At 53.3% G+C, this 25428-nt stretch overlaps 11 protein-coding genes across 11 annotated transcripts; 4 read left to right on the top strand and 7 right to left on the bottom strand.

The window, feature by feature from the left end:
* Positions 1 to 143: 143 nt before the first annotated feature.
* IWZ02DRAFT_432377 (uncharacterized protein) lies at positions 144 to 4151 on the top strand (the record flags this gene model as incomplete). The annotated part of the gene is made up of 13 exons (XM_066766215.1): positions 144 to 957; positions 1015 to 1364; positions 1424 to 1938; positions 2020 to 2237; positions 2284 to 2482; positions 2562 to 2571; positions 2627 to 2692; positions 2718 to 2951; positions 2999 to 3074; positions 3242 to 3251; positions 3316 to 3512; positions 3556 to 3679; positions 3725 to 4151. 13 exons carry the CDS (start codon positions 144 to 146, stop codon positions 4149 to 4151), a joined length of 3240 nt encoding a protein of 1079 aa, XP_066624023.1.
* Positions 4152 to 6121: 1970 nt separating this feature from the next.
* IWZ02DRAFT_237970 (uncharacterized protein) lies at positions 6122 to 7388 on the bottom strand. The gene has a single exon (XM_066763038.1). It carries the CDS (start codon positions 6999 to 7001, stop codon positions 6252 to 6254), a length of 750 nt encoding a protein of 249 aa, XP_066624022.1. The 5' UTR covers positions 7002 to 7388; the 3' UTR covers positions 6122 to 6251.
* A 537-nt stretch (positions 7389 to 7925) lies between these two features.
* Positions 7926 to 9714, bottom strand: IWZ02DRAFT_237928 (uncharacterized protein). Its single transcript, XM_066763037.1, has 2 exons — positions 9491 to 9714; positions 7926 to 9435 (listed from the first exon to the last, which is right to left on the bottom strand). Exons 1-2 carry the CDS (start codon positions 9526 to 9528, stop codon positions 8013 to 8015), a joined length of 1461 nt encoding a protein of 486 aa, XP_066624021.1. The 5' UTR covers positions 9529 to 9714; the 3' UTR covers positions 7926 to 8012.
* Positions 9715 to 9820: 106 nt separating this feature from the next.
* Positions 9821 to 10819, top strand: IWZ02DRAFT_237899 (mitochondrial 37S ribosomal protein uS8m). Its single transcript, XM_066763034.1, has one exon. The coding sequence runs from the start codon at positions 9981 to 9983 to the stop codon at positions 10563 to 10565; it is 585 nt and encodes a 194-aa protein (XP_066624020.1). The 5' UTR covers positions 9821 to 9980; the 3' UTR covers positions 10566 to 10819.
* IWZ02DRAFT_237898 (magnesium-dependent phosphatase-1) lies at positions 10820 to 12408 on the bottom strand. Its single transcript, XM_066763033.1, has 2 exons — positions 11722 to 12408; positions 10820 to 11451 (listed from the first exon to the last, which is right to left on the bottom strand). Exons 1-2 carry the CDS (start codon positions 11977 to 11979, stop codon positions 11074 to 11076), a joined length of 636 nt encoding a protein of 211 aa, XP_066624019.1. The 5' UTR covers positions 11980 to 12408; the 3' UTR covers positions 10820 to 11073.
* IWZ02DRAFT_237903 (uncharacterized protein) lies at positions 12267 to 14817 on the bottom strand. The gene is made up of 3 exons (XM_066763036.1): positions 14392 to 14817; positions 14282 to 14329; positions 12267 to 14227 (listed from the first exon to the last, which is right to left on the bottom strand). The coding sequence occupies exons 1-3, from the start codon at positions 14410 to 14412 to the stop codon at positions 12554 to 12556; spliced, it is 1743 nt and encodes a 580-aa protein (XP_066624018.1). The 5' UTR covers positions 14413 to 14817; the 3' UTR covers positions 12267 to 12553.
* On the bottom strand, positions 14818 to 16807 carry IWZ02DRAFT_237902 (uncharacterized protein). Its single transcript, XM_066763035.1, has 2 exons — positions 16129 to 16807; positions 14818 to 16038 (listed from the first exon to the last, which is right to left on the bottom strand). Exons 1-2 carry the CDS (start codon positions 16667 to 16669, stop codon positions 15224 to 15226), a joined length of 1356 nt encoding a protein of 451 aa, XP_066624017.1. The 5' UTR covers positions 16670 to 16807; the 3' UTR covers positions 14818 to 15223.
* Positions 16699 to 17358, bottom strand: IWZ02DRAFT_400550 (uncharacterized protein; the record flags this gene model as incomplete). The annotated part of the gene is made up of 2 exons (XM_066765625.1): positions 16699 to 17009; positions 17056 to 17358. Coding segments are annotated over 2 exons (476 nt in total), but the record flags the coding sequence as incomplete, so codon positions are not given.
* A 172-nt stretch (positions 17359 to 17530) lies between these two features.
* IWZ02DRAFT_449263 (GTPase binding protein Rid1) lies at positions 17531 to 20917 on the top strand. Its single transcript, XM_066767385.1, has 4 exons — positions 17531 to 18829; positions 18878 to 19479; positions 19529 to 19722; positions 19770 to 20917. The coding sequence occupies exons 1-4, from the start codon at positions 17714 to 17716 to the stop codon at positions 20537 to 20539; spliced, it is 2682 nt and encodes an 893-aa protein (XP_066624015.1). The 5' UTR covers positions 17531 to 17713; the 3' UTR covers positions 20540 to 20917.
* A 153-nt stretch (positions 20918 to 21070) lies between these two features.
* Positions 21071 to 23273, top strand: IWZ02DRAFT_237634 (uncharacterized protein). The gene is made up of 3 exons (XM_066763030.1): positions 21071 to 22330; positions 22381 to 22497; positions 22548 to 23273. Exons 1-3 carry the CDS (start codon positions 21492 to 21494, stop codon positions 23035 to 23037), a joined length of 1446 nt encoding a protein of 481 aa, XP_066624014.1. The 5' UTR covers positions 21071 to 21491; the 3' UTR covers positions 23038 to 23273.
* Positions 23274 to 23509: 236 nt separating this feature from the next.
* Positions 23510 to 24538, bottom strand: IWZ02DRAFT_375688 (uncharacterized protein; the record flags this gene model as incomplete). Its single annotated transcript, XM_066764839.1, has 2 exons — positions 23510 to 24031; positions 24074 to 24538. The coding sequence occupies 2 exons, from the start codon at positions 24536 to 24538 to the stop codon at positions 23510 to 23512; spliced, it is 987 nt and encodes a 328-aa protein (XP_066624013.1).
* Between the last annotated feature and the right edge of the window lie 890 nt (positions 24539 to 25428).

Genomic DNA, 25428 nt, shown 5'->3' with positions numbered 1-25428 from the left:
CAGCACGATGACGGGCAAAGAGTCCGTTGAAGGCCGTACCGTACACAAAGGCTGCGGTAAGTCCAAATTTCATGCCAATCAAGGCATTGGTGGAGACGATTTTGTGACAGGCATACATCTCAAGTCTCGCGGCTGTCGGCAGCATGCGGACACCCAGATTTCCTGTTTGGGACGTTCTTTCACTCGTCCAACTCTTCGAACCCCAGATCTTTAGAAGAAGCCCCATTGACGGCTCTGAGTCTCGCCTCTCCACCACCACTCCTCCATCACTCCACCACCACTCCACTCCACTCCACTCCACCCTCTTCAATCTGACCGTCTACCCGCACTCTTCTTTCGTCAAGCCTTCACTCTCTCGTACCAAGCTCGTTGCCTTCATCCTTCTCATCCGTGATCTCTCGGCGTCGTGGCCTGGTCCCTTCACCATAGCTGCTGCAGGTGAGAGCAATGGCGGAGCTCCGCCATCTGACGACATGGGCCTCTCCAGCCATGTTCCAGAGAGAACGGGGAACGATCAAGCTGCTCCTGATCGCGATGCGACTGAGATTGCGCAAGGAAGCGACTCTAGTGGAGCTACTCTAGCAGCTGAGAGCACATGCCCCACCGGACAGCTTCCTTTTCCCTCAGGTTTACAGCCATCACCCGAGATGTGGCGTCTATTTCAAGAATTCGTGTCACAGCAATCCTCAAACAGCATGTCAGCCAACCTTTCCTCGACGGCAATCCCACCAGGAATTCCTCCGGTCATGTGCAGCGCAGCGTATGAGGAACGTGCCTCAGCTCCGCGTGCAAGTAAGAGGTTCACTTTGAAGACTGAGCCCGGAACTTCCAACTATCAGCAGTCAGGTGGATCACTGTCCCGTAGCAACAGCCAAGCTGGCTCGACTACATGTTCCCAACGACTGGGATCTATGACAAGCGATCATCAAACTTCCTTTTCTTCGCATGGCAAAAAGCGTAAGACATGCACCTAATCCTGAATTTGATCCAGACGCAACTGACTCGAGTCACAAGGGAATCGTTCGGTTTTGAGCCACTCTAACGATGATGATGATGACGCTGCCATTGAGCTTTTCACTCGCTACGATCCCAGGAGCGAAGGCTTTCCAGCAACATACACCTCCAATCCCAGCTTCAGCGAAGCAGAGTCGCGCCACAACAAGATTTACCAAGTCTTGTTGACAATCCTGGGACGTCACGAAGAGGAACATGACTCAGACATCGAGTTCATCAAGTCGCGCGCGAGGTTGTTCAGTGGTATCGACTATCCAGGAGACATCATCGTCGGTCTCAGGGGGGCTGCGGGAGTGGGAAAATCTTCCTTGCTCAACAGCATTCTTGGAATTGAAGATGCCGCTGAGACAGTAAGTCTAGTCTACTACGTCCCAATGCAAAGACATTGCTAACGCTAATTCCTGCGAAGGGGGATGGCCATAAAGCGTGCGCTGCTGTTGCTCAAGAGTTCCGCTTCTCAGATAGTCAAGACGAAGCGAGCTTCCGTGCCGAGATAGAATTTATCCCAGAGGCATCTCGCAAAGGAGCACTCGATAACTACATCAGCGACTTCTTCGACCACCAGAGCAATGAGTATGATCCCAACGACCCGCAGTACAAAGACCTGATCAAGCCTTATTCCACATGCATAGAGGCACTGACTTCGATGTTCTGCAATCATGAAGAATTCCAGAGCGAAGGTGCCATCAAAAAGTACATGAAGAAGTTCAGCGGTTCGATGGTTGCAACACTCAACGGGACTTTAAGTTCATGGCTCAACACGGCTATGAAATCACTCAATTTTTGTTCCGACACCATCGATTTCAACGCATCAACGGCCCTTGAACTGTCAGATTTGATCAGGCCCTTCCTGGCCTTCAAAAAATCCAACTTGCAGAGTGAAGATCCACAACCTTCACTGTGGCCGATGGTCAAAGTGGTGCGGTAAGATTTTCTCCAAAATGGATCTGAAGCCTGAATCGAATTGACTTGACGTAGAGTATTTTGCGATTCACGAATACTCAGACAAGGCATTGTTCTGACCGATCTTCCCGGAACCGGAGATACAAACCGCACACGAAAGGCCTCGACCAACGAATACATACGGAAGGTGGACTACACCGTGGTAGTATCCGAAATCAAACGCTCTGAAACAAACGAAAGCATTCATGATGACATCGTTTCGTCCTACAAGCGAACTAGGCAAGGCGGCGCCGCTCTTTTCTTGACAAGAACTGACGTAAGTACGTTAATCGATCATCGACTCTCTGCTAACGAATTGTTCTTCAGGACGTCGAACTCAATGCAACTTGCCCAGGGATATCAATGGCATAAACTCGGGAGACACAAAAGTAATCGAACGGTTGAGGGTTGAAGCAAACGAAGCCAACGATCGCCTCAAGCAACTCAAGTCTCAAGCTTCTGCGGCTCGTCGCTGTGGGGATCTAGATGGTGAACGTCTGCTGAGTGCAGTAAAGGAGCAGTGCGAGTAAGTCCAGAACCCCTCTGTGCTTATATCTTGACGATCTTGATGTGTGATGTGACTAACACTTGAAACTCTACATCAGGTTGGACCTAGTGCGCTGCAAGAGCGAGTTCAACGATGCTTGCATACGCTCACGGAATAGCATAGTCATCCAAGACTTTGAGTAAAAGTACAACCTTGGCCAAAGGACGAACGCCGCTTGCAATTCATTGCGTGAGCAATCGGGTTATACAACCAGCATGTTGAAGGGGTCGAGCAAGGCCAAGAAATAAAAATGTCTGTCGAGACGACAGGCATTCCGGAATTGAGGGCGCACCTTTATGGCCTCCCAGCCGCCAAAAAGTTCAGAGCACTTGAGCACCAGTGTGCCACACGCCTTGACAACTTTCTTTGTATGGTTGAGATGGTCTGCAACGTCACGAAGCTGAAACGGAAGGAGGATATGGAGCAAATCCTCCTCGGCCGCAATGAGGTACGTCTTCCAGGGAGCCTTTCTGTGCATCGTACTAATGGCCATAGTCCCTGTTCGAAAACATGACGTTGGCGTTCCAGCGATTCAAAGACTTGGCAATCGCGCCTGTCCTGGAAAAAATCAGTAAGTCAAACAATTTTCCCGTTCTGAACGTCGCATTGAGCTAATTGGAGTGCATAGAAAGCAGCCGTGAAAGGTGGATCGGTCTGGCCCAGCCTAAGCTTGAGGAATGGAGCCAAATAAGTTGTCTTCGATGGATTCAATCGGAAGCGGTACTGACATTTAACTAGTGGAACAGTCGTGAGTTTTTTGATTTGGAAGACGGTCTGTTTTCAGGGCACTAACTATGAATAGGCACATACAGAACCACACTCAAAAGGTGGAGAAAGTGCACAAACAAGCAGAAGAATTTGATCAATTGGAATACCGAACTTCTAAAGTTCGTCGCGAGAGACCTAGAAGCAGACATGGAAGCATTCGAGAACCCACTGGAAACATTGACTCCAATTCTCAAGTCACTGTTTGACGAGACCGTCGATTGCATTCAGAAAGATCTTGAAGGTATGATACCCAAACTTTTCGCACCCGATTTGGACTCAACAAGAACAAGAAGCGGCCGGGCCCTCGAAGGACGCCTTGGGGATTTTCTTTCGAACGTTGTCGAACGCCAAAGTGGACTTGCACAGGCTCTCTGAGGATGCTGCCAGCAGACTGGAACGCGATCTGATGTAAGTTCAGATATCCTGCTGTCCACCGTTCGCTAACTCTTCAAGGCTCCTCAAGGAGAACATGCTCTCAGCAGCAGATACCGACCGGAGTTTCTTCTTGGACAACATGAAGATCACGTACGACCAGTGCTTCAACATGACAGGTGATATTTTAAGCTATGACTGGTGTGCTATTCCAAAAAAACTAATTTTCTTGCTAGGACCAAAAATCCACTTGGCTCGCGTGAGGGCACTCTCAGCCAAGATCAGCAACACCAGCAAGGGTCCCTTTATGGCGATCAACAACGGTGCTAGAAAGACAGCCACGAAATTGCTCAGCGATCACACCAATTCCCTAACAACTGACGCTCTCAAGACACTCGAGGACATTCACAGGCTCTTCTCGTTGAACTTTAGCACTGAAGGAGGCAATACGCCAGCTGCGCGTGCTATACGCATGGAGCTTCGTCATGAGGTCATTTTGGCGAGATAAGTGGTTCAAGGCCACCTGAAAGATTGTCTCGATGACTGCCGTAAGGGCGGCAACAAGGGAATCTCAACGCCAAGGATCAAATGTGAGCGACACTCGCCTTATTGATTGATTAGATACCTTGACTGCGGATGGCATTCAATCCGACTCCTTGTCCGCAAATTTTCGATTTTCGGCTTGGTTATTTTTCTGGCTTAACACTCCAAAGTTTGGGGTCCGAACATTCGAGCCTCTGTTTTTGGCCGCTCCATGCCAACCCGGGAGGGAGAAGTTGGTCGCTTAGCTTGAATTTGCTTTTTTTTTCTTTCACAATTTCGCCTCCTCGAACGCGGACAGCAAAAGTTGACTGCATACCATCGAGGCGCTCGAAAAGCACTGAAAATTGAGTATGACAAAATGGGAGAAAAAAGAACGGTGACCGTCGAACAGCAAGGCGAACGAAGGAGTCCATAACCAAATTTCGGCGCTGTGTACAGTGGCGCTGGAAATTCCAAAGCCAAAAAGCGAAGTTGAGGCAGGGTGGACGAGGGAGTCCACAACTTAAAGCCGGTCGAGTCCATTGGGGGCAGGAAAAGTTGATTGCATCTCATCCACTGAAGTGGCGCTTGAAAAGCACACAGCAAAAAGCAGAGGTGAGTGGGGATGGACGATTGAGTTCACAACCAATAATCGGTGCTGGGACGGGCGAACCAAAAATAGCGACGAGAGTAGTTTTGGATTCTTGATTCAGCAGTTGGTAGTGCAGTTAAATGCGAGTCTTTGGTCTTTTCTTTAAGAGCCCCCGTGTGCCATTCGGACCGACCCCTGAGCAACCCCTTCCCGGTCCCGCTCAAAGCGACAATTCACCACTGAACGCCAAAAGATTTCATGTTTGCTAATGCTCGATCGCGATACCAAAGCCCCCTCAAGTCGAATCGCCACGTAGACTGGTAGTTCCCGAGGTCTTGACACGCGCTCGAAGTTAACTTTTACTCGCCAACTTCTACCATCTGTACGGCAAAAAGAGAAAACGTACAACAGCCGGGATTCGCTGCTGGTCACCCACGCAACTACTAATCGGCCGCAAGGTAGCTTATCTATGGAAGAGCGGACGGGGTTCCGAGTTTTCTACCTGCTATGGTCGTACGTGAAGGAGAGGATTGCTATCGTGCATCAAGTATTGGGCAACAGACTGAGATTCAAGAGACCAACGCACCCCCTGAAGGCGCCGTTTCTCAACAGCAGACGTCTACACTCACAAAGGATCGCTGCGAGAATGTACAGGAGTCAAGGGTGGAGAAGCGTTGGTGGCGTGGCGGACAGCATTTCGAGGCAATCGGGGTGTCGAAGGTTCCCGCCCGCACAATCGGCGGTGTCGCCAGCGGGGCAACAGAGAAAGGCGACTGCCACATTTCATAGTAGAAGCTGCGGTTGCTCAAACGCAAATGGGTCGTCAGACGAAAGAAAAAGCCACGGTAGTTGGCCGGTCGAAGCTGCCTATTCTGGTATGTATGCGTCAACTTTGCAAAGACCGGGCAATCCGCCAGCTTCTCAACTTTAACACTTTTCTCTCGAGCATGATACTTTTGAGTGCTTGATGGTTCTCTTGCTCCACTTTCGACACGGAGCATCTGTCCCCAGCCTGCAAAAGTCAGTTGTAGTGGCTGACCTGAAAGCTTCGTCAACATCAGCAACATCCACAAACATGACAGCCATGCGCCGCCTGGATCGCTGCACAGCTTCGGCTGCTGCAAAGAGATTGTCGCTTGAGGATGATCCAAAAGTTCGTGCTCTCATCATTTCGCACGAACCAAAATCGTTCGCTCGAAACTTCACTGACTTTTTGGGTCAGGATCCCCAACATGCTGTTTCCAAGGAAAATGTTCTTTTGAACGGCTCAAGCCGCCGCGGTGTGGGCCGGAAGATGAATCCTTTGGTTGCCTTCTTCGTCCTAAGCAAACCTGGGTAGATGCTTGTCTTTGGTATGCTCCTCAAGGCGGACCATGGCGCGCGCACATGAGACCAATTTTGAACGCTGCCACTCTGGTCCATCTCCAGTCCAACCTGTTAGCTTGTTCACCGTCCATACTACCACTCCGTCAATTTGTTTAAAAACAGCAAGCTTCAATCAACAGTCGTTCCTCCTCGGCCATTATTCCATCCTCGACCTGCCGGCGTTGCACTCCCAAAGACACGCAACTCAACAGCAACAACTCGGCGACAATGGACAACGCGATACAGGGAACCTTCCAGGAAGCAATGGAGACGATAGCAGAATTCCCAAGGAGGGTCCATCGAATGTTCTTTTTCAGGCCGAGCACCAATAACACTCCGAGACGGAACAACAAACGCTGGACCCGATGGTACCTCATCAAGATCCTCTATATCGTCTTGGGGTGGACATGCCTGGTGGTGGAGCCAGGAGAAAAAGATCCATTGGTCAATCCCGTTCAGCTCCGAATCCTCATTCTTGCCTCGATCGCAATGACCTTGACGGGGCTTTATTCTCATGGCCTCGAACTTGATGGAGATGGCGAGGAAGACGAGGAAGACGACGGGGAGTACGGGGAGGATGACGGAGACGAAGACGACGACGACGACGACGACGACGACGACGACGACGATGAAGAAGACGATGACCTTGATTGGGTTGGATGGCGCAATCTGAAATACCTCCTCGCCTTTCAAGTCGTCTTGCTTGGTGCCGCTTATGCGAAGTAAGTGGGTCATGATGAACGCGGCGTCTGTTGCATTGAGCTGATGTCCATCGATTTGCAGGTCTTTTGGGATTCCTGTGCCGGAAAGATTCCTTGAGGACTTGTTCATGGGACTTGGCACCTTCTTGTACCCTGAGCCTGACGAGAAGGACTTCATGTGGATACATTTCCTTTTCGGGAGTTGGTTCGCATGGCTGATGGTTTACTATCCCGTCTCATTGATGTTGCTCGTCATTTTCTTGGCCAAGCTGTTGCATTGAGCGTTGTTATCCCCCTTGACACATACTTCTTCTCCTTGAAAAATGATACCCGAGGTCAATCTCATTTTCCTCAGGACTGGCCAACCTGCACAGATTGCGAAATGGATTGAGACTGGATCTCGTTCGCAGTAGACCCACTATGACCAATCACCGTAGATCAAGGGCGAGACCTTAGCACATAGCACAGCAGCTCCGGGGTACAGTCGCAGTGGCGAACGACCGCTTCATTGGGCAGTCGACGGTGGTTGCTGAATGGCAGATCCTAGGGTGCGGCTACAGTTTGTTGGCCGTGAGGTTGTTGCGGTACGGTCACGTCGTGTTGTTGACGGCCACCGCAGTCAAAACTCTTGGCCGGACTATCTGTTGGCCCTTAATCAGTACACGTAACCAGCTCTCATCCAGCTCTTTGAGATCGGAATGGATCACCTGCTCGACCCTGAAGCATTCAGCCCCGTGGGAGGACTCAAGGAAGATTGAGCGCATGGTGGTGACTAGTATTTTCATCGGCTTACTCTTGGGTTGTAATGCTCCAGCGTGTTTGGTCTGCTTCCTGCACTCGGTCTAGGCTCAAGAAGCATTCGGCCTCCTTGGAAGAACACAATGGAAGCGTCTAATCTCTGCAACTTGGAAACAGACGTTGGTTGAGCGCTGTGGGGGGACCAAACTTGAAATGGATCCGGTCTCACATGTTCTGCTGGGAACCCTAGGAAAAGGTCAATACTGGTTCTCGACATCGTTTCATACAGTCATCGACACGGCAAGTGGCTCCAGACATGGGCGATGTTTGATCCATCCAAGAAAAGGTCGTTCATTAATACGTTGGGTATCGTGCAAAAACTTTTCGCTCAATGGGGATCAAAAAGAAAAGATGTGACCGGCTGGGGTGCAAGGACATCTACAGCAACCAACTACAAAGTCTTGTCCAGCTTCTTGAACAGTCTGTTGACGCCCTTCTCTACCTTGTTCATACCGTGTTCAAACTTGCCAGGTCCAGGAATGCCAGGGCCCGTCTGAGGCGTAGTGTTCGATACAGATCTGTGCTTCGACCCGTGTGCATTGGCCTCGAGCTCTGTTGGGCGGTACGCCTGGCTATGAATTCCATAAGGGTCGGTGGGAATTTGATTTTGTTGGTAAGAGTAATTTGAATAGCCCTGTATGGTGGCACCAGGCGACTGAACCCGAGCCAGATGCGCAGCCTGAGGGTGGCCCTGGGATTGAATGGATGCGGGCGGGTATCCTGGGGACGCTGTGTAGTTGGGATGTTGCAAGGGCGTTGCTGGTTGGGAAGACTGTGCCGAGTAGCCAGAGTACGAAGTATGGGAGCTTGGGTGTCGCTGGATATCACTGTGCGGAGACGTCGTTTGCGCGTAGGGCGATGCGCCAGCTTGGGTGGGAGGGGGAGCAAAGGACATTCCGTAAGGGGACGCAGCATGGGCATTCTGCACGGGTGGAGGGGGGAAAGAGCCGGTGGCATTCGTCTGCGGAACACTTGGCTGACTTTGGAGACCCTGAGCATGGTACGAGTGTTGTTGTTGAATCTGCGGCGGCCCATGCTGGGTGCCCTGTTCGTGAGCGGCTGCTTCGACCAGGCCTGTTCCAGATTCGGCATCTGGTGGTGGCGGCGTCTTTTCCCGGTGTGCAATGGGCTCTGGAGCTGCTGGAGCCGCTGGATTATAAGGCGCTATTGGCGCGTAAGGTGGCTCGGAGTCCTGAAGAGGCTCAAGAGACATGTGATGCGCCGCGGTTGTGGGAGGGCCTGCAAATGACTGAGTTGTGCTAACACTGTTGCTGCGGGGTTGGTGATAGCCTTTCGTCACGGCCAGGTGCTCCAGCTTCTGCACTACTGGGCTCATGGTATCAGAATGCTCAGAATGCCTGGTTTTGGGGGTTGGGGCATCCAAGAGCCGGACCTGGTGGGGCTGGAGGCACTTTTGGAGGGTATCGGAGAAAAGGGTGGCGTCGGTTTCGGTCCACAGGTAAACATCCAGCGTATGGATCTTGAACATGTATTTCCCCTCATTCCGCTGATCGGCAGCGGGCAGGTGCCACTGTGTGTGATCTTGCTGCGGAGTACTGTGTGCACTTCCTGAGTACGAAGGATCCACGGTGATGGTGATCAAGGCGGGCTGCTTGAATGTCCGATTGACAGTGACAGAGTCGAGATAGCCCATGAAAGCGTCTTGGTCTGGAGTGCCTGCTGCATTGGCCACCTCGACTCTCGCTCGGCGCTGAGCGGGGTTGTGGTAAAGGTAGACATAGGAGCCCTTGTCGAAGCGATGATGCGGGGGCTTTGCGGTGGGGTGGCTGAAGTAGTAGTGAACATCGGCGTAGCTGTGTCATGTCAGCATTGGCATAGCACTTTGCAAAACAGGGAGCAATCACTTACAGCGTCAGCAAAGAGACCTCGCCGTGTAGTTGAGGCATTGCGGGATATCAAGTGCGGGTGAATGGAGCTGGGGCTGGAGCACGGCCAGCACGTCGGAGAAGGGGAACGGGCACGAGAAATAGGAATTGACAGTAGGACGGGAGCAGCTCACCTCACCGGAAGAAAAGGCGTAGGAGTAGGACATGGTGGCTCAGAGATGGCGTAAGGCAAGGTCAGAGCTGAGGGTTGGAGGGGAGGGCGCGCGCGTAGGCGTCCAATCACGACTGGTCAGCTCACAGCGGGCGGAGGGCAGACTTGCGAGACTTGCTGCCCGGAAATTTTGGTCCCGGACCGCAACCTACCACCTACCAATACTCCACCATCACCGCCCAAAGCTCCGTCTCTCCAATCACTGCCCTTGACATCCCGACGTCCACCGACTTTCGCCACATTTGACGCGCTCTCATCGCAATTGCGCCCTCAGGGCCTCGCCCTCCGCGCCGTCCTCGCCATGTCTCTCGTCGAGCTCGCCCACGTCTGCTCCCATCTTCAGAATGCCTCCAAGGCACGCCTCGGCTTGACCTCCATCTCCCTCACCAAGCTGCACCTCAGCCTTGCCCTTGGTATGCAAAGGCAAGGTTTCATCTCTTCCGTCACGCCTGGCGGACCTCAGCCGCCAATCCCCTTTGCTATGCAAATCCCAGAACCGGTCGACAACTCCTCGGAGCTGAGCGAGAAGCCCTGGCTCGCATATCCACCTCTTATCAAGGGTCGGGGACGAGTTAAAGCAGAGGCGAGCGCACAAGAAGTCGAGGTGCCCACGAACCGCGCGCGGCAAAGATTATGGCTGGGTCTCAAGTACTGGAACAACGAGCCTGTCATTAGCAGGATGACGCTGCTCAGCAAACCAACCAAGAGGATATGGCTCGACTCGAGGGATTTGGAGCTCATATCAAAGGGCCGCGAGGCGGGATACGTCAAGGGACTCTCAAAGACGGGCGAGTGCTTGTTCATCACCACCGACAAGGGCATCATGGAGATCAGGGAATGCGTGGAAAAGAAGATTGGTGGCATGGTTCTGTGCAGGGTGCACTAAGGTGGCATGCTGCGAGAAAAAGCGAAGCTGTACTATACCAACCGCTCTACACAACGGACGAAACGTTCGTCGGGCGACCTGGCGACTTTCCGTATCGCAAAAAGGGTCAAAATCTCGTTACGGCCCAACACCAGGGAGGCATCACCAAGTCGGAAACGTCGAAACGGGGATGATTACCGGCACTGCGGTAAAAGATGTATCAGACATGTTGCGGCTTGGTCGAGGTGGCTATCTTCGGGGAAAAACATGAGAGCCTGGGACATCTATGGCCCACGAGAAAAAAAACATATCCAAAGACTTGAGAACTCCTTTGCGATTCATCAATGAGTCGAGACCAAATGCTCCTCGAGGTTTCGTTCTTGAAATAGATCTCCAAGGCCTGGTACAACCATGACCTGCATATCCAATCCCTCTATCACTTCTAACAAACCATCTATCAATGCCACCATCTATCAGGGTATCTCTGACCACCAATCCTTTCCAATCAACTCCCGGAACACGCACCCTCTCACGCCCTTTCCCTCCTATTCCTCTTCCTCCACAGTTCGACACCCCTATCAATCTCATCCCTCGTGACTCCATCCCTCACCAGACACATCACCACGCCCAACGTCTCCACGTTCCTGTTTCGCGCCTCGTCATCAAAGAACAGCATCTCCTCGTAGTCGATGCCGCTGGCGTCGCGTATCTTTGCAAAGTGCGTCGTCTTGCTGCCCGGGAAGATTTGCAGATAATCGAAGAAGTTCGCGGCGCGCTCGCCGGAGCCCTTGACCGAGTCGTCGGCAGACGAGGAAGATGGGATGCGCAGCAGGGACAGCATCTCGCGGCCAAGCTCCGGCGCACACGTGCGCGAGGCGGCGGCGACTTTGATGCCTTTTTGGCGGGCCTGCAGGACGCGGAGAGACGTTGGGTCAGCAAGCAGATGTCTACACATGGCACGACATGACGGGCAGGCATGGCATGAATATGTGTGCGGCAAATACTGGCAGGGCTGAGAAGGATGGGATCAGGGCGGGGAAGATGAGGAACGACGGGCACGACAGCACATGGTGCAGGCGCGCCACGGTAGGAGAATTCCAAAAGAGGGCGCGGCGTCGCTCGCTCGCGGTTGCTGGCGCGCTGACCGGCGGGCGGGAAATGGACAAAACGAACGTACCGCCACGAGAACGCTCCCGACGTCGCGGTAGAAGCCGTACGACTCGCCGTAGCGGTCCTTGACCTTGAGCCCGTTGGCCTCGGCCTTGAGCGGCGGCGTCACATGCGTATCCACCCAGAACGGCCACAGCGTGTAGTCCAGGTCAAAGGCCAGCAGCTTGGGCAGGGGTAAGCCGTCGGTGAAGGTGCGCGGCCAGGGTATCGTCGAGGGTACGGCCGTCGTCGGCGTTGTGGACGCTACGCTGAGGTTTCGCGGCATGGTCTGTGGCAGGCGCACGGGGAGGACGGAGGAGAGGATGACGATGAGGGCGAGGAGCAGCGGGCCGTGAGCGAGTTGGCGTGACAGTTTGCAGAGTCAGTGATGGAAGTTTGATGGAAATTCGATGCCGTTGTAGGGCTGAGAATGTACGTCATTAGGAAGATCTCAGGGATGCACGGGTCTGCCCGGGCTGGAGCTGGTGCGGCAGCAAGTTCCCGCCCACCATCAGTACCTCACGACACCTAGTTTGTAGCCACATTGTAACGGATCTGAGAGTGGCATGGAGAATTCATGGGCGTCATCACTCGGGCAAGAGGAAACAAGGGGAAGTAGCTAGCAAGCCTTACCACAGAGACAGTCTATCGCTTGTACCTCATCATCCAGCGAACACCAACGAGTTTGCCTGCAATTTGATTTTGAAGAACTCAATTTTCTATGGACCTTTTTCACGAAGCCAGGTGGATGATCATTGTACGCGGTCCCTTGAGCCCTCCCATTCATCATCCTTGTCGAAGTAATGTACAATTGAATCGAATCCCGTTTCCGTTTTTTGAAGAGGCCAATGCAGCCGACTCTAGGTCCTCATTTCATACGCCAAGCAGCCCATGCGCTGCAGAATCCACCAGAGTTGAGCTGCCTCGGGCTTGCCCAGGTCACCCTTCTCAAGTTCGTCCGACGTCTTGTCGCGCGCGTAGTAGATGACAGCCTTCTGCTGCTGCTCAGAGAGAATGTCGGCGCCGCCAGCAGCAAGCAGAGTGATGCCCTGCCAGAGATCCTCCGGAAGCTCACCAAGAAGATTCGGGTCGCGCTCGAAGCCATCGTTCTCTTCCAAGATGGTGGGGATTGTCGTGCGCTGACAAATGGACCTGGCACCCTTGCATTGGAGCACTGGGTATGTCGTGTGGAGGGGCTTGGACTCGCTATTGGCGGAGCTGGCTGTTGTAGCAGCAGGCGGAGCATCTTCTTGAGAAGACGCAGTCGTGCATGGACCGTTCATGTGTGTGTCCATCAACTGAATGATTGGCAACCTATCAACGACTGGCAAAGGGGAATGCTCGTCTTGAGCGTGGTTGAACATGACCCTAGCATAGGCGAGCATCTTGAGTGCGCTTCGCCACAGGTCAACACTGTCGTATCCACACTGCTCGAGAGTGCTGCGCTGAATCTTCTTGCGGTAGTTCTCAATGTCCAATCCGACCGAATGCTTCCTGTGATCTTGCGTAGGTCGCCTCCTCAGATGGTCCAGAGCGTTCGACATCCTTCGCAAAGCGTCGCGGGATAACGGCGTGAAGCCTTCGTCCTCATCTGGCTGTTGACCATTGACCATCACAAATGATTCCTGTGATCCATTGCCTGGGATGTACGCCATCTCTTCCTCGATGCCAGTGAACTCGCGACGTGCATCTTCGGCCTTGTCGAGGAGATTGAGCCCGATGTCGGTGAGCGCGTCGTTTGGAAGATAGACTATGCCCCAGCAACCAGACTTGTCTTGGTAATCATCGAGTTGGGTTGCCTGTGGTCCAGCCTTCAGAGGGCACATGAGTTGCGGCGGAAAGTAGTGCTTCTCCAGAGCGTACGACAGGAACAAGGCTCCAGAGTCCGTCAATGAGCAGTCGTTGAGAATGATGTAGGGAACAGCACGCAGGCCTTGGCGACGCTTGAGGTATGTGCCTTGAGACATGTGCTCAGCGCAAAGACTTAGCTTGCGGGTTCGTTCAGTAAGTGTTCCAGTGGAGTCGGCATCCGTAGCTTTGTCTTCGTCACTTGTATCGCTGCCCATCCATTCGTCAAGCTCAAGTGGCTCGACAACGGGCTGCTTCGCGTAGACTCTGGCCAAGGATTCAAATGCTCTAGGTCCGCTCATGTCGTTGTGGCTCAGATTCAGCCTTCGAAGCACTCGACAGTTCCTGATCGACTCAAGGAAAAAGGTCAAATCCAAAGCCTCCTGGTCATTCTTGACGGTGATGCTGTTGTTCGACAAATCTAGGTCGAGGAGCTCCAGTTCTGCGAGTTTGATGATTTTGGCCAGCGCGCGCAGAGAGGATGTGGTGAGTTTGTTCCCAGAGAGATGCAGCTCCTCCAGTCGATTCGCCGACACTCCGCCTCGCGCCTCCAAGGTCTCAGCAAGACCCTCAATCATGAACAGACATCCTTCATCAGTGAGGTTCTTTCCAGGAAGCTCGAGAATGAGCGGCGAAACCTCTGGACGGGGAGTGGGCTTGGCGAAGCATTGCTTCGTTTGCTTGCGCTGCACGCGATGTCAGCAGAGCGCAGCTGGCTGAACAAGATCATCCATGCGCACCAGGTCTTTTGTGACGATTTGACCCAACTTGGGTCCGTCGGACTTCCGCTGCGAGCGGAGTGTCAGCTTTGCGCACGATGCGTTTTGGAAGGTTGCGATGCCGTCCTTACATTTTTGTAATTGAGCTTCATTGCGCTCAGGTAAGCGCGTCAGGTGTTGCGCCGAGAGTGATGATGCCGTGGTCGGCGCGGTTGGTGGGCGTGTTGTGTCGTGGAGGAGGAGGGAGGGTCGGTACCTATCGCGACGTCGTCGACGTCGACGTGCGCCCGCGGTATGGAACGGCAGTCGCGAAAAAAATAAAATAATGTAAATAGATAAAAAACAGAAAGAGCAACCCCAGGAACGCAGGCAGGCGAGCAGGTAAGCCAAATTTGGGAAAATGGCAGCACAGATTCCTTCAGCCAGGTGCATGCAACCTATAAGCAAACCACGTCGCGGGTCGGAAACGGGTGATTGCAGCCACCTTGGTCCGCCTTGAGAAGAAATGTACTTCGTCCTTCACCAAACAGACGCTCGTTTGTACAGCTTAATTTGATATGGATTCCGAAAAGAAAATATCATGGGTATCTTTCCTCTTTCTACGAGAGCCAGTGGCCTACCTACCAGGGCAACCAAACCATTGCGGAGCACTCGGCGTCCTGCGACGCTGGACTTAGCTCCATCGCTCTCGACCACACAGCACCTAGCGATTTTGCATCAGCCAAGCTCGTATTTCTACGTGTGGTGCTGAAATCGTGTGTGGTGTGTGGAAGCAATTGCAAAGCCGCGTTGACGGCTCTCCCGCCACAAGTCTTGTCTTGGGCGGACTTCATTTCCGCGAATACCTTCCTCAGCGACAAGAGAGTGTGGCAGAACCAGTCGCCCCTCGACCCGAGACATTTTGTCGCGTTGAGTTGTTCGGTGTGGAATGGATGTCTTGACATGAAGCTGATGTCATCTACTTCATATCGCCGTGATGGAGATCTCTCGTACAGCTCGGGCCAGGCTGCGTTCATCTTCTGTTTGCGCACTTTCTTCGCTCATCCCAACAGAAGTCTTGGGTCGGTTCTTGTTCAATCCTTCCAGAAGCATGCATGCTTTGCAAATGGTCTGGCTGGACAGGTAGCCACAGCGAACGCATTGTCCCATCGTCTGATTGACGGCCTTCTTTGTCTGGGCGTCCCTTGGTGGATGGCCATTAGTTTGACTTTTTGCTTTGCCGTTCTTCTTGGGGCCCTTAGGAGCGATGGAACTCAGAGTGATTTCAGTTTCCAGCCCTTGGGATTCTGCAGCCTGATTTTGTGCGAGAGCAAGTTCCATCTTGGCCATATCCCCGCCGCTGCTTCGTCCTTGCGCGCTTCCACACCCACCTTCTTCTTCGTCGGGGAGCGCTTGAGTGGCAGATCCGCATCCAGCTCCTCCGCAAGTCTTGTCGCCATCCGCCCCCGGAACCAGTCTGGCCATGTCCTCTCCGCTCCTAACGACATCCAGAATTGCACTTGGGCGTACACGCTCTAAGTTTTTAATCAGAGCCCTGGCGCTTCCACGGAATGCTTCGGGAGAATAAATGCACTCGGTGCTAAAGTAATCCAGATTCTTGTGATGGGCATAGAGAACGATTTCTTTTTCGTACGCGTATTTGAGTGGCTTGCTTCTCTTTATTTTGGTGTGATCAAACGTGGGCTTTCCGTCAGAACCAGGAGGGGGAGGAGCGGCAGAAGGAGTCGACGTTACGATAGAGGTGGTTCGGGCAAGTCGGGGAAGATCACCTCTGAGCACTGGGATGCGTCGTCAGCTTTGACATTTGCGAAGCGGGCGATGCACAAGGGACAAGGACAAAAACGGAGGCAAGTCCATCAACTCCTTACAATTCATGAGCACCGTCTCTGCGACATCATCTGCATTGTGACCAGTAACGACATGGCCAACATCCAATTTTGCAGCTCCGCGGTCAAGCGCCTGGCGCCTGAAGACACCACAGTAGGTACAGTTTCCCTTCTTGCCAACCTGCTCGACCACTTGATCCATAGTCCAACCATAAAGCTCGTCATAGCCAACGATGGTCAAGGGCATGTCGTACTGCTGGGCATTTCGTTTGACCGTCTCCAGACTATCATCTCGGTATCCTTTGATGCCCTCATCGATACTCAGGAGTATGAGCTCGACCCCATAGTCGTAGCGCTCGTTGAGGGTCTTGAGAACGCTGGCAAGGACAGTACTGTCCTTGCCACCGGAGGCGCCGATCGCAATCTTTTCGCCGCGCTGGAAGAGATTCGTCGACGTGATGGTATGGTGGATTTCGGTCTCGAAAACTTCAAGAAAACATGGTTTGCACAGTTTCTGGTGATTCTTGGGCCGCAAAATCAGGGCGCGGTTCCGCTGGCATAGGGCGCAGAGCGAGGGCGGCATTTTTGGAGAAAGTGTTGAAGTTGGAAGACCTGAGTCAGTGGAAATGGACGAACTGTGAGACGCGGGTCGCGGCTCCGCTTCGCCCCGCCGCTAGGGCGCGTTTGGTACGTGGGGAGCCCTGGGCTCGAGCCAACATCAACACCACATCAACAAAGCTTGTATAGGTGCTAAAGGCTATTTGGTGACTTGGTCACCGATAATTGGTCTTTTGCATGGAGTTGATGGAAATGAGCCGGCTCGATTGGACGTTTGCGCCATTGGCACTGCCAGCGCGCTGCTACGCAGCGTGGCCGTTGTGATCGGATACTGTATTGTCGGGCGACAATGACGTGCAGCGAGGCTGGATAGATGAGCGAGGGACATTGGTTTCTTGGACCAGGATTTACTTGGGATTCTCTCATCTCTTACCTCACCAGACGCGTCGATGCCGATCTCCAGAGCAGCTAAGTAACATGGCCAGGGCCTCCCCAGCTTTGCCCTTGGAAGACGGAAGAAATTTCCAGGCCTCCCTGATCTCAATCCTTTGTGGATAATGTGAACAGAATGAGAAAGCAGCTTACGCCGCTTGGCTAGACTCGAGGTGACGATGCGGGGAATAGCCGTTGGCAAAGCTTGTTGCAGCGCGAGAGAGAAAGGAGAGATTTGCGAGCGACGCAATTGGACAAGGGGCCGGAGGAGAAGCCTTCGAGGCGATGAGCTGTAATGGCATGGGTGAACAAGCAACGCGGGTTGCGGGTCGGGTGCGCGGCGCGCAGCATCCCAAACCCACCATCGCCCTGGCAACGCGCACCGTAAACACAGCTGCAAGCTACCCAACTCAGGCGCATTTCTGGTCTCGAGACTTGGTTCTGCCCGCCCACACGACCTCTTGCTCAAGTCGCCATCGATAATATTTCTCTCCGTTGCCGCCCCCCTTCAACCGCTTCGTCTGCCTCTGGGCCGACCTGTCGACCACCTTCCTTCTCGCGCTACCTTCAAGTAAGGAAGCCCCCGCAAAACATCCAATGCTCGCCGGGTCGCTGATCCCACCCCTACTTTAGCACCATGACGGACGCAAGAATGGCGTTGGCGCCGGAACGGCCGTCTCATAAGCGACACAAGTCGACGACTGCCCTCAAGTCCATCTTGACCGGACGACACTACAAACGCTCTCCCTCTGACGGAGCAGCTCTTTCTGCTGCAATGCCAAAGTCCAAGGAAAACGCCCGTCCACGCCCACACAGTTCGCATCCTCCTTCGACGGCCATGCCCTTGCTTCCTCCTGATCACCCCCATAGCCAGAACCGCGTCTTGGGCGAGATTCCCCACCGTGCCAGCAACCAGGCTCCACCTAGAAAATCACACGATGACCGCGAAAGCAAGGAGGGCAAACGACGGTCCCTGCATAAAACCATCAGCTCAGTATCCCTTCGTTCCCTAGGAAAGGGTTCAGAGAAAACCAAGGACGAGTCCAAGGAAGACAAGCGCTCACGTAACGACTCGAGACCTAAGAAGCCCAAGTCGTCAACGAATCTCGCTGCTGTCTTTTCCAAGGCCAAGTCTCCAAGGGAAAAGAAGCCAGTTCCCATCGACAAGGAGAACACCGTTCCTGTGGTCTCAAGCGCCAACACTCCCATATGGGCAGAGTTTGTCGCTAAACCCAACGGCAACACACACGGAGAGCGCAGTCTTGCGGACGAAATCGCGCTCTACACTCCCACGCTCTATTCACCATCGAAGCAGCACAACTTCAACGGATTTGACCAGCCAACACTCAACTGCGAACGGAACGAACGAAAGCCTTCCCGCGTGGGCTCTCGCCCAAGCTCCTGGCACCTGCCGAGGAGCGTTTCCTCCAATTCTTTTATCGAAACGATTTCCCGCAAGTTCAGCGACGAACGAAAGGCCGCCATGGGTGGCAAGACGCAGACAATCGTAGAGACTTGGAAAGAAAGGATGGAACTTTCGAGCAGGTCCTCTCAGGAGTCCGCGTCTCACCGCAAGAGTTCTGAAAAACCAAAGGCCAGTGAGGATAAAAAGCAAATGGAGAATGCGCTCGCCACCAAAAGGGGCTCCAGGGTGATGGCAGCTGTAGCGGCGATCAATGGACGTGCCAAAGAGACACCAGCCGAGCCTCCATTGGATGAGGAGAAGATTGACGTCGAGTTTGAAGCTGTCTTGGTAAGCAAGCACCTACAAATCCTTCAAGTGCCATGCTGACAAGAACAGGACTCGAGGAACATTCCCGACAACCTGCGCGACAAGATGCGTAGCTTGGATGCTCGAGTCAAGGCCGACTTCATCAGTAAGCACAAGATTGAGAACATTCAAACACCAACAGAACCTCCAGCTAGGACTTCCATGTGGGGAACCAAGCGTAAGACCTTTGGTCGCAGGACCACATCGGACAACAGCAGTGATCGTGTTGTCTTGGATCATGATGACCCAGGAAACGACCCAAAGTCAATAAGACCACGCAGCAAGACCTTTGCCTTCAAGGCCGACAAAGCTGAAAAGCGCAAATCCGCAGAGGTGACGTCGGAAAAATGGTCCAAGAGCGAGGACAGCAAGCCAGCCACCACGTCCAAGTCACTGTCTTCAGCGACTGGAGCCTCGTTCCTAAGCCGAGCTCCGAAACAGGCAATCCCTGAAGATTTCGTTTTCTACCTCCGCAAGGTCCAGAAGCCTGAAATAGTAGAGGTTGGAAAAATTCATAAACTGCGTTTACTTCTCAGGAATGAAACTGTCGCGTGGGTGGACGCATTCATCAAGAAAGGCGGGATGATGGAAATCGTTGCCCTGCTGCACCGTATCATGGAAATCGAGTGGCGGTATGTATGCTTACTATGTTATTGTTTTCTGCGACTGACAAAGACTAAGGGAGGAACATGAGGACCAGCTCCTCCACGAAGCATTGCTCTGCCTCAAGGGTCTTTGCACCACGGATCTTGCCCTTGAAAAGCTGGAAGAGATCGAGTCGACGCTGTTCCCTGCGCTGCTCGCTATGCTTTTCGATGAAGAGCACAAAGGTCCCAGCGAATTCACCACACGCGGCGTCATCATCAGTCTTCTCTGTATGAAACCCATCTTATACTGCAAATTTACGGCTAATTCTTGATAGTTGCCTACCTCTCTGCTGCCCCTGTTGGAGGTCGGCGTGAACGTGCCAAGTCGATTCTTAGGCTTCTTCGCGGTCCACAAAAGCCAGAGAACGCTCGTCCTGTCCCCTTCATCCTGGAAATGCACCAGCCGCGGCCGTATCGGACGTGGTGCCAGGAGGTCGTCAATGTGACCAAGGAAGTTTTTTGGATTTTCCTGCACCATTTGAATGTTATTCCTCTCCCGTCTGAATCAGAAACAGAGGGTGAGTTCCAGCGCGTTCAGTCTCATGACAGCTACATCAAGCAACATTTCCCTCAGCCTCGCCCTCCCGTTCCAGCAGCGCCATATGTTGGTGGTGTCGAGTGGGACGCTACAAACTACATTTCGACGCACCTGGATCTGATGAATGGGCTGTTGGCTTTCCTTCCCACCAAAGCAGAGCGCAATGAGCTGCGCAGAGAGCTTCAAGCCTCCGGCTTTGAAAAAGTCATGGGTGCACAGCTCCGCACTTGTAAAGAAAAGTTCTACGGTGCGGTCCACGATGGCCTCAAGACGTACATCAAAGCTGCCGCAGCGGACGGCTGGGAGATTCGGGACGTGCGCATGGGTCCAAGGGACGACCGTCCAGTGAGCCCGAAGAAGTCGAGCCCAAAAAAGAAGAAGACCAACGACGAGCCCCCTCAAATTGGGCCTCCGAAGATGGAGCTGCAGAGTCTGGGCCTGAGTAGCGACTTGGAGCAGAAGCTTTCTCCGCCTAGGAAAGATGACAAGGACGACTTTTGGATCTGACACGGCTGACTGCCGCCATTGCAGCCGCCCTTGTCTCATTTTTGATAAAACCAATGCAAGAGGGCAGACGGAGTTGAAAGGTTCTCCTTTTGGTCATTCTCATCAATTGTTCTCTATTCCCACTTTTGCGGCTGGACAAAGCACGAAACTTATGATTCACACGACACCAACAAATGACATCGGGATGGAGGTGCAAAGTGGCATCTGGAGGAGGTTTTTCTTGTATTGATACTAGGGCAGGAGGCTTTATTGCTCACGGGACTTGGAGTCATCAGGCACGCACAGTGGTTTGCCATGGCTACAATGAAGGATATCGATACAGGTATATAGCAATGCTATTCAAGCTCCAGTCCAAGCATGAGCGAGCCTTTAACACTATACTATGACTAGTTAAAGCAGGCGGTGAATGTGTCTAAACGCCAGCGCCCTTCAGCATCATTACCTTCCTATTGGCTCGCTTAGCGGAAATCGGTCCGATTCGATGTTGTTACCGCCATACATCGCGTCTGTCCAACGCCATTGCATCTTCCTCAACGTTTAGGAACTCTCAGTGACCTCATCCGACGACGACAACGTTGAGGACTCGACAAAAGTTCCGATCCATCGCAAGATCAGCGTTGCTCCTGAGGAGTGACTTTGCCTTGAGCTTTTACTTTCTCTCTTTCTCTCTCTCTCTCTCTCTCACTCGCTCTGTCGACTAACGCTACGGCTATCGCCGCTGGTCGATTTGAAGAACTGCTAAACTGGTAATCCTGGAGTGATGGAACGCTTACACCATTGTAGCATTGCCCTAATTCCCCTGTCCCGTCGGACATTGGCGGAAGCACACATCCTGCCCTCTGATAGCTCGGTCTTCGTTGCGTGCAAACTTTGGCTAATCAAAAGCTCCTTGGGTTGTAGGTTGACTTGACAAGCATTCTCTAGCGTCAACTCGGACAGAGAGCTATTCGCCATGAACAATCGAAACACTAACAACAACAACAACAATGGAAACCTCCCGCCTAAGCCTCCCCACCCGACTGTGCCGCGGAGAGACTCCACTGGCTATGGTGGCCAAAATCCATGGACTGTGCAGCTGCCTCACCACTATACCACCCAATACAGACAAGGATACTCCCACGCCGTGCCCATAACCGGCTCCGTAGGTCCACCAATGCCAATGGACAGCCCGCAAGCGTTCCCTTACGGATTGCACATAGGCCAGCCTGAGCTGAGGCAAGAGAACCCACCGACACCGTCGAATGCAGTGCCACTGGCTCAACCTCAAACCCCCAAGCTAAGCGCAGATCAACTCAAGAAAAGCAAGCCGAGCAGCCTGGACGTGGAAATTCTCATTCAAGAAGAGAGTGCCAAGGCCAAGGCCAAGGCGTCGATTGTCGCGAGGAACGTCAGCAGCTCTCTGAGCTTGACTGACAAGGAAGGCTCACGTGGCGGAGAGACCACTTGTAGTCAAGTCCAGGAAGACACGGCCACGGAGACCATGAGGCTCCCGGCGAGGATTGACAGCCCGATGGGCCTCCCTCACAACATGATTCCTTCAATTCCGTTCAATCCTATCTCCGATAACGACGTCAAGGACTGGCTCGCCTTGACCGGATTCCACGACATGGAGTTTCGCAAGAAGATGCTTGGATCGTTCCGCCAGCAAGCGCTTGAGAAGAATTCGGTGGTTCCCGATATCGAGCAGAACCCGCGCGCCATATCTCGGCCTTTGAGAGAGATGGAGGAACAGGGGGACGCAGAGTACATAGGCAGAGTCAGAGACCCTGCAAAACGATTCAGGGGCGATTTGTAAGTGGGCTTCCGTGTAGAGTTTTTGATCCCGACTAATGGATTCGCAGTCTCCCCGAGCTGCTGAGAGAGCCTGCCGCCCTCGAGGAGTTCCACGGCAGAGTAGGGCCCAGAGAAGATCTCCGGGAGAGAGCCATGGAAACGGCCAGAAGCCTTGACGCAAAGACGTAAGTTACTGAGATATGAGTAGCTCCGTGGACGAGTCTAATTTTCGCAGCCTCCCCCACCTTCGGCGCTCCCCGAGCCCGTACCTCGACTGGTACAGCAACCAGAGGCAGGAACTGCTCCGGGATCATGGTTTCTACCGTGATCGTCATGATTTCCAACCGCGTGATCCCCATCCCTATGATCGGCGCGAGAGTCTGGAGCGGGCTTCGGACCGCAACGACTTCTGTGATCATGGTCTCTACCGTGATCGCCGTGACTTCCAACCGCGTGGTTCATATCCTTCTGCTCGGCGCGAGAGTCTGGAGCGGGATTCGGACCGCAACGAGTCTGAGCGCCATTCCCGTGGCCAATACTACGGCTACGAGATGCGCGACCGCTCGAGATCTCCTATTCAGGACTACAGAGACCGGCAGACAATCGGACGATCCCCTTGGTTGAGCCCCAGTGGCCAACGTCTGCGCTCCGGCCGCAGATCACGGGCAGAAAACGCCGCAAGACGCGTTGGATCCTGGCAGGAAAGGAAGCCACGCCATGGCTAGTCGAGGGGTCTCAGAGACAGATTACGTTCTAAGGGCCAGTGCTTCTTCTGCCCCTGCTTTCCCTGGTCATTTTTGCTTGGAGTTTTCCTGGTTCCGAATCGACTTACACACTGACCCACTACACCATACTCGTCAAAGGCGTTCGGTCTTCAGAGTCGTCCTTACGCCGTTGTCGTTGCTTTTGCCCAACTCGAGATCGAAATTTCCCCTTTCCGGTTCACACACTTCCGATATGATACCTCCCCCCCAAGCAGACAGCAGCGAGATCGAAACTTCCCTTTTTCGATTCACACACTTCTTGTATGATACCCCCAAAATAGACAGCAGTTCAATCCAAGTCTTTCTCTACGAGTCAACATTGTCTCAAAAACCCAACTGAATGTTGAACCAATTGCATAACAATAATAGTAGGCCAGGGCCAATTGACAACAGACAAAAGTTCCAATTGCACTTGGATATCATGGAATCATCATCACCCTTCGGCACAATCAAACCAGGCATACACTTCTCTGTCTGCCTTTCCTCCCTTGGCCTGCGCTTCAGGTACGTCTCCCTTGAGCCACATTCTATCGTACTGAATCCCATTCTCTTCCCAGCCCAATCTTGCAAAAACACCAAATGCGTCCGGGTTCTCGGCCCAGACCTCGGCCGTCAAGCGTTTATGGCCACCTTCCACTGCCACGGCAATCTTGGCCATGATTGCTCTCAGCAGGATCAGTGCATGCAGCTTCGTCCGCGCATACATTGGGCCGAGCCTGTAGCCCTCCTCGCAGTCTCGCACCAAGACCCAAGACCGCAAATCGTCCAAGTCATCCAGGCGCGTAACAGCCAGTCCCCACGCATCCTCGCGGTCGAGCAGCGCCTGGCTGCGCAACCACAACTCGCGACGCTCCAGCCCCGTGCACGACTTGTCCGACTCGAGCAAGCTCTGCCCGGTGATTCCCTTGATGTCGACCAGCTGCTCCATCGTCTTGCTCAGCCACACTCTTGCCGCCTCCGAATCCTCTCCCAGCGGGCCCTCTCCTTCCTCTGGCACCATCGGCGTCTGGCCAAGCGACTCGCGCTCGACGACCTTGATGGTGCCGGTCGACTCGAAGCCGCGACGCTGGTACGTGGGCACCTGGTCCTTGACCGAGTCCAAGCCAATCTGCTTGACGCCCTTGGACTTGAGGTACTCTACGGCAGCATCGAAAAGGAGGGCTCCGCCGCCGTTGCCGCGGTGCTGTTCGGCGACGACGAAGAAGCCCAGCCAGCCCGTCTTGTTGGCAAAGGGGATCGCGAGGATGATGCCGAGCGGCTCGGCTTCCGGGTCGATGTCTTGGGTTGATGGCGATTTGGGGTGCAGCACCAGATACGAACCCTCGCTCGAGATCCAGTGCGTTTCGTGGTCGGCGCGGTTGCGATTCCAGCCCATGCTGCGTATTTGGTTCCACCAGAAGTCGCCGATTTTTGACGACGAGGCGAGCGATACTTGGTACTTGTCGTTGGAGGCGAGGACCATGATGGCTGTCGTTGGTTTTGTTGTTGGGGTATCTTATTGAAGGAAAGTTTTCTAAGGTAGGTCAGTGGACTGTCCTTGGTGTTCTCCCTTGAAATATTTTCCCGTCTTCTTCTCTACGCAGGAAGTTGCATTTGGATGACTTGGAAGGAAACGACGCAGAAACGAAGAAATTTTGATTGAGTGGGAATTGTTGGAGAGTGACACAGTCCATGGTTCTTGAACATGTCAAGCATTCTCAGAATCATGTATTCAACATGGAAACTTGCAAGTAAGATAACATCACACCCCGAAAAATAAGAAAAGCAGACTGTCTATACGAACAAAAGTAGGTGGGGCATTGGGCCGACTTACTTTGGTTCAAGGTCTAAATGCCGATTTCTCGGGTCGTAATAGCCATTCAATCTGCCGACTCTGTTCCAAATGTGTTTTTTCAATCTCAGGGGTTGATTGCCAAAATTGTGGTGATCCAGAGCCAAAAGCAAGGCGTGAAGAATGCTGAAGACAAGGCTGAAGAAATACCCTATCGTCGGCGGACAGGATGATCTCACGTTGACCTCATATCAACTCCGCCCCCTGTGCCACGGGGCCCCCTGGTGTTCTCATCAGCCTGAGGCATTCAAAGGGGAAATCTCGGCGCAGATGCTCTGCTGACAGCCGCGCCACCAAGACAAAATCTGGGGATTGCATTGGTCGAGCACAGGCTCCAAGGCATCCTGCCATGCAAAGTCCGCTTTTTGCAAAAAAGGGTATTTTGTTCAGCTCTCATTCAGGTTCTCCACTTCCCACTGACGTTGGCTGCTCAAGCAGGCAGCCCCAGTTTCGGGGAATGAGGCTCCGGAGGCCGCCGGGCGCCGGTGAAGGCGGCCCGTTCCGCCACACTTACTGCGCCT

This window comes from Phyllosticta citriasiana (assembly GCF_038021145.1).
Source record: "Phyllosticta citriasiana strain CBS 120426 chromosome Unknown IWZ02scaffold_5, whole genome shotgun sequence".
NCBI lineage: Eukaryota > Fungi > Ascomycota > Dothideomycetes > Botryosphaeriales > Phyllostictaceae > Phyllosticta > Phyllosticta citriasiana.
Note: the sequence above shows the minus strand (reverse complement) of the source record. Positions and strands in the feature narration are given on the sequence as shown.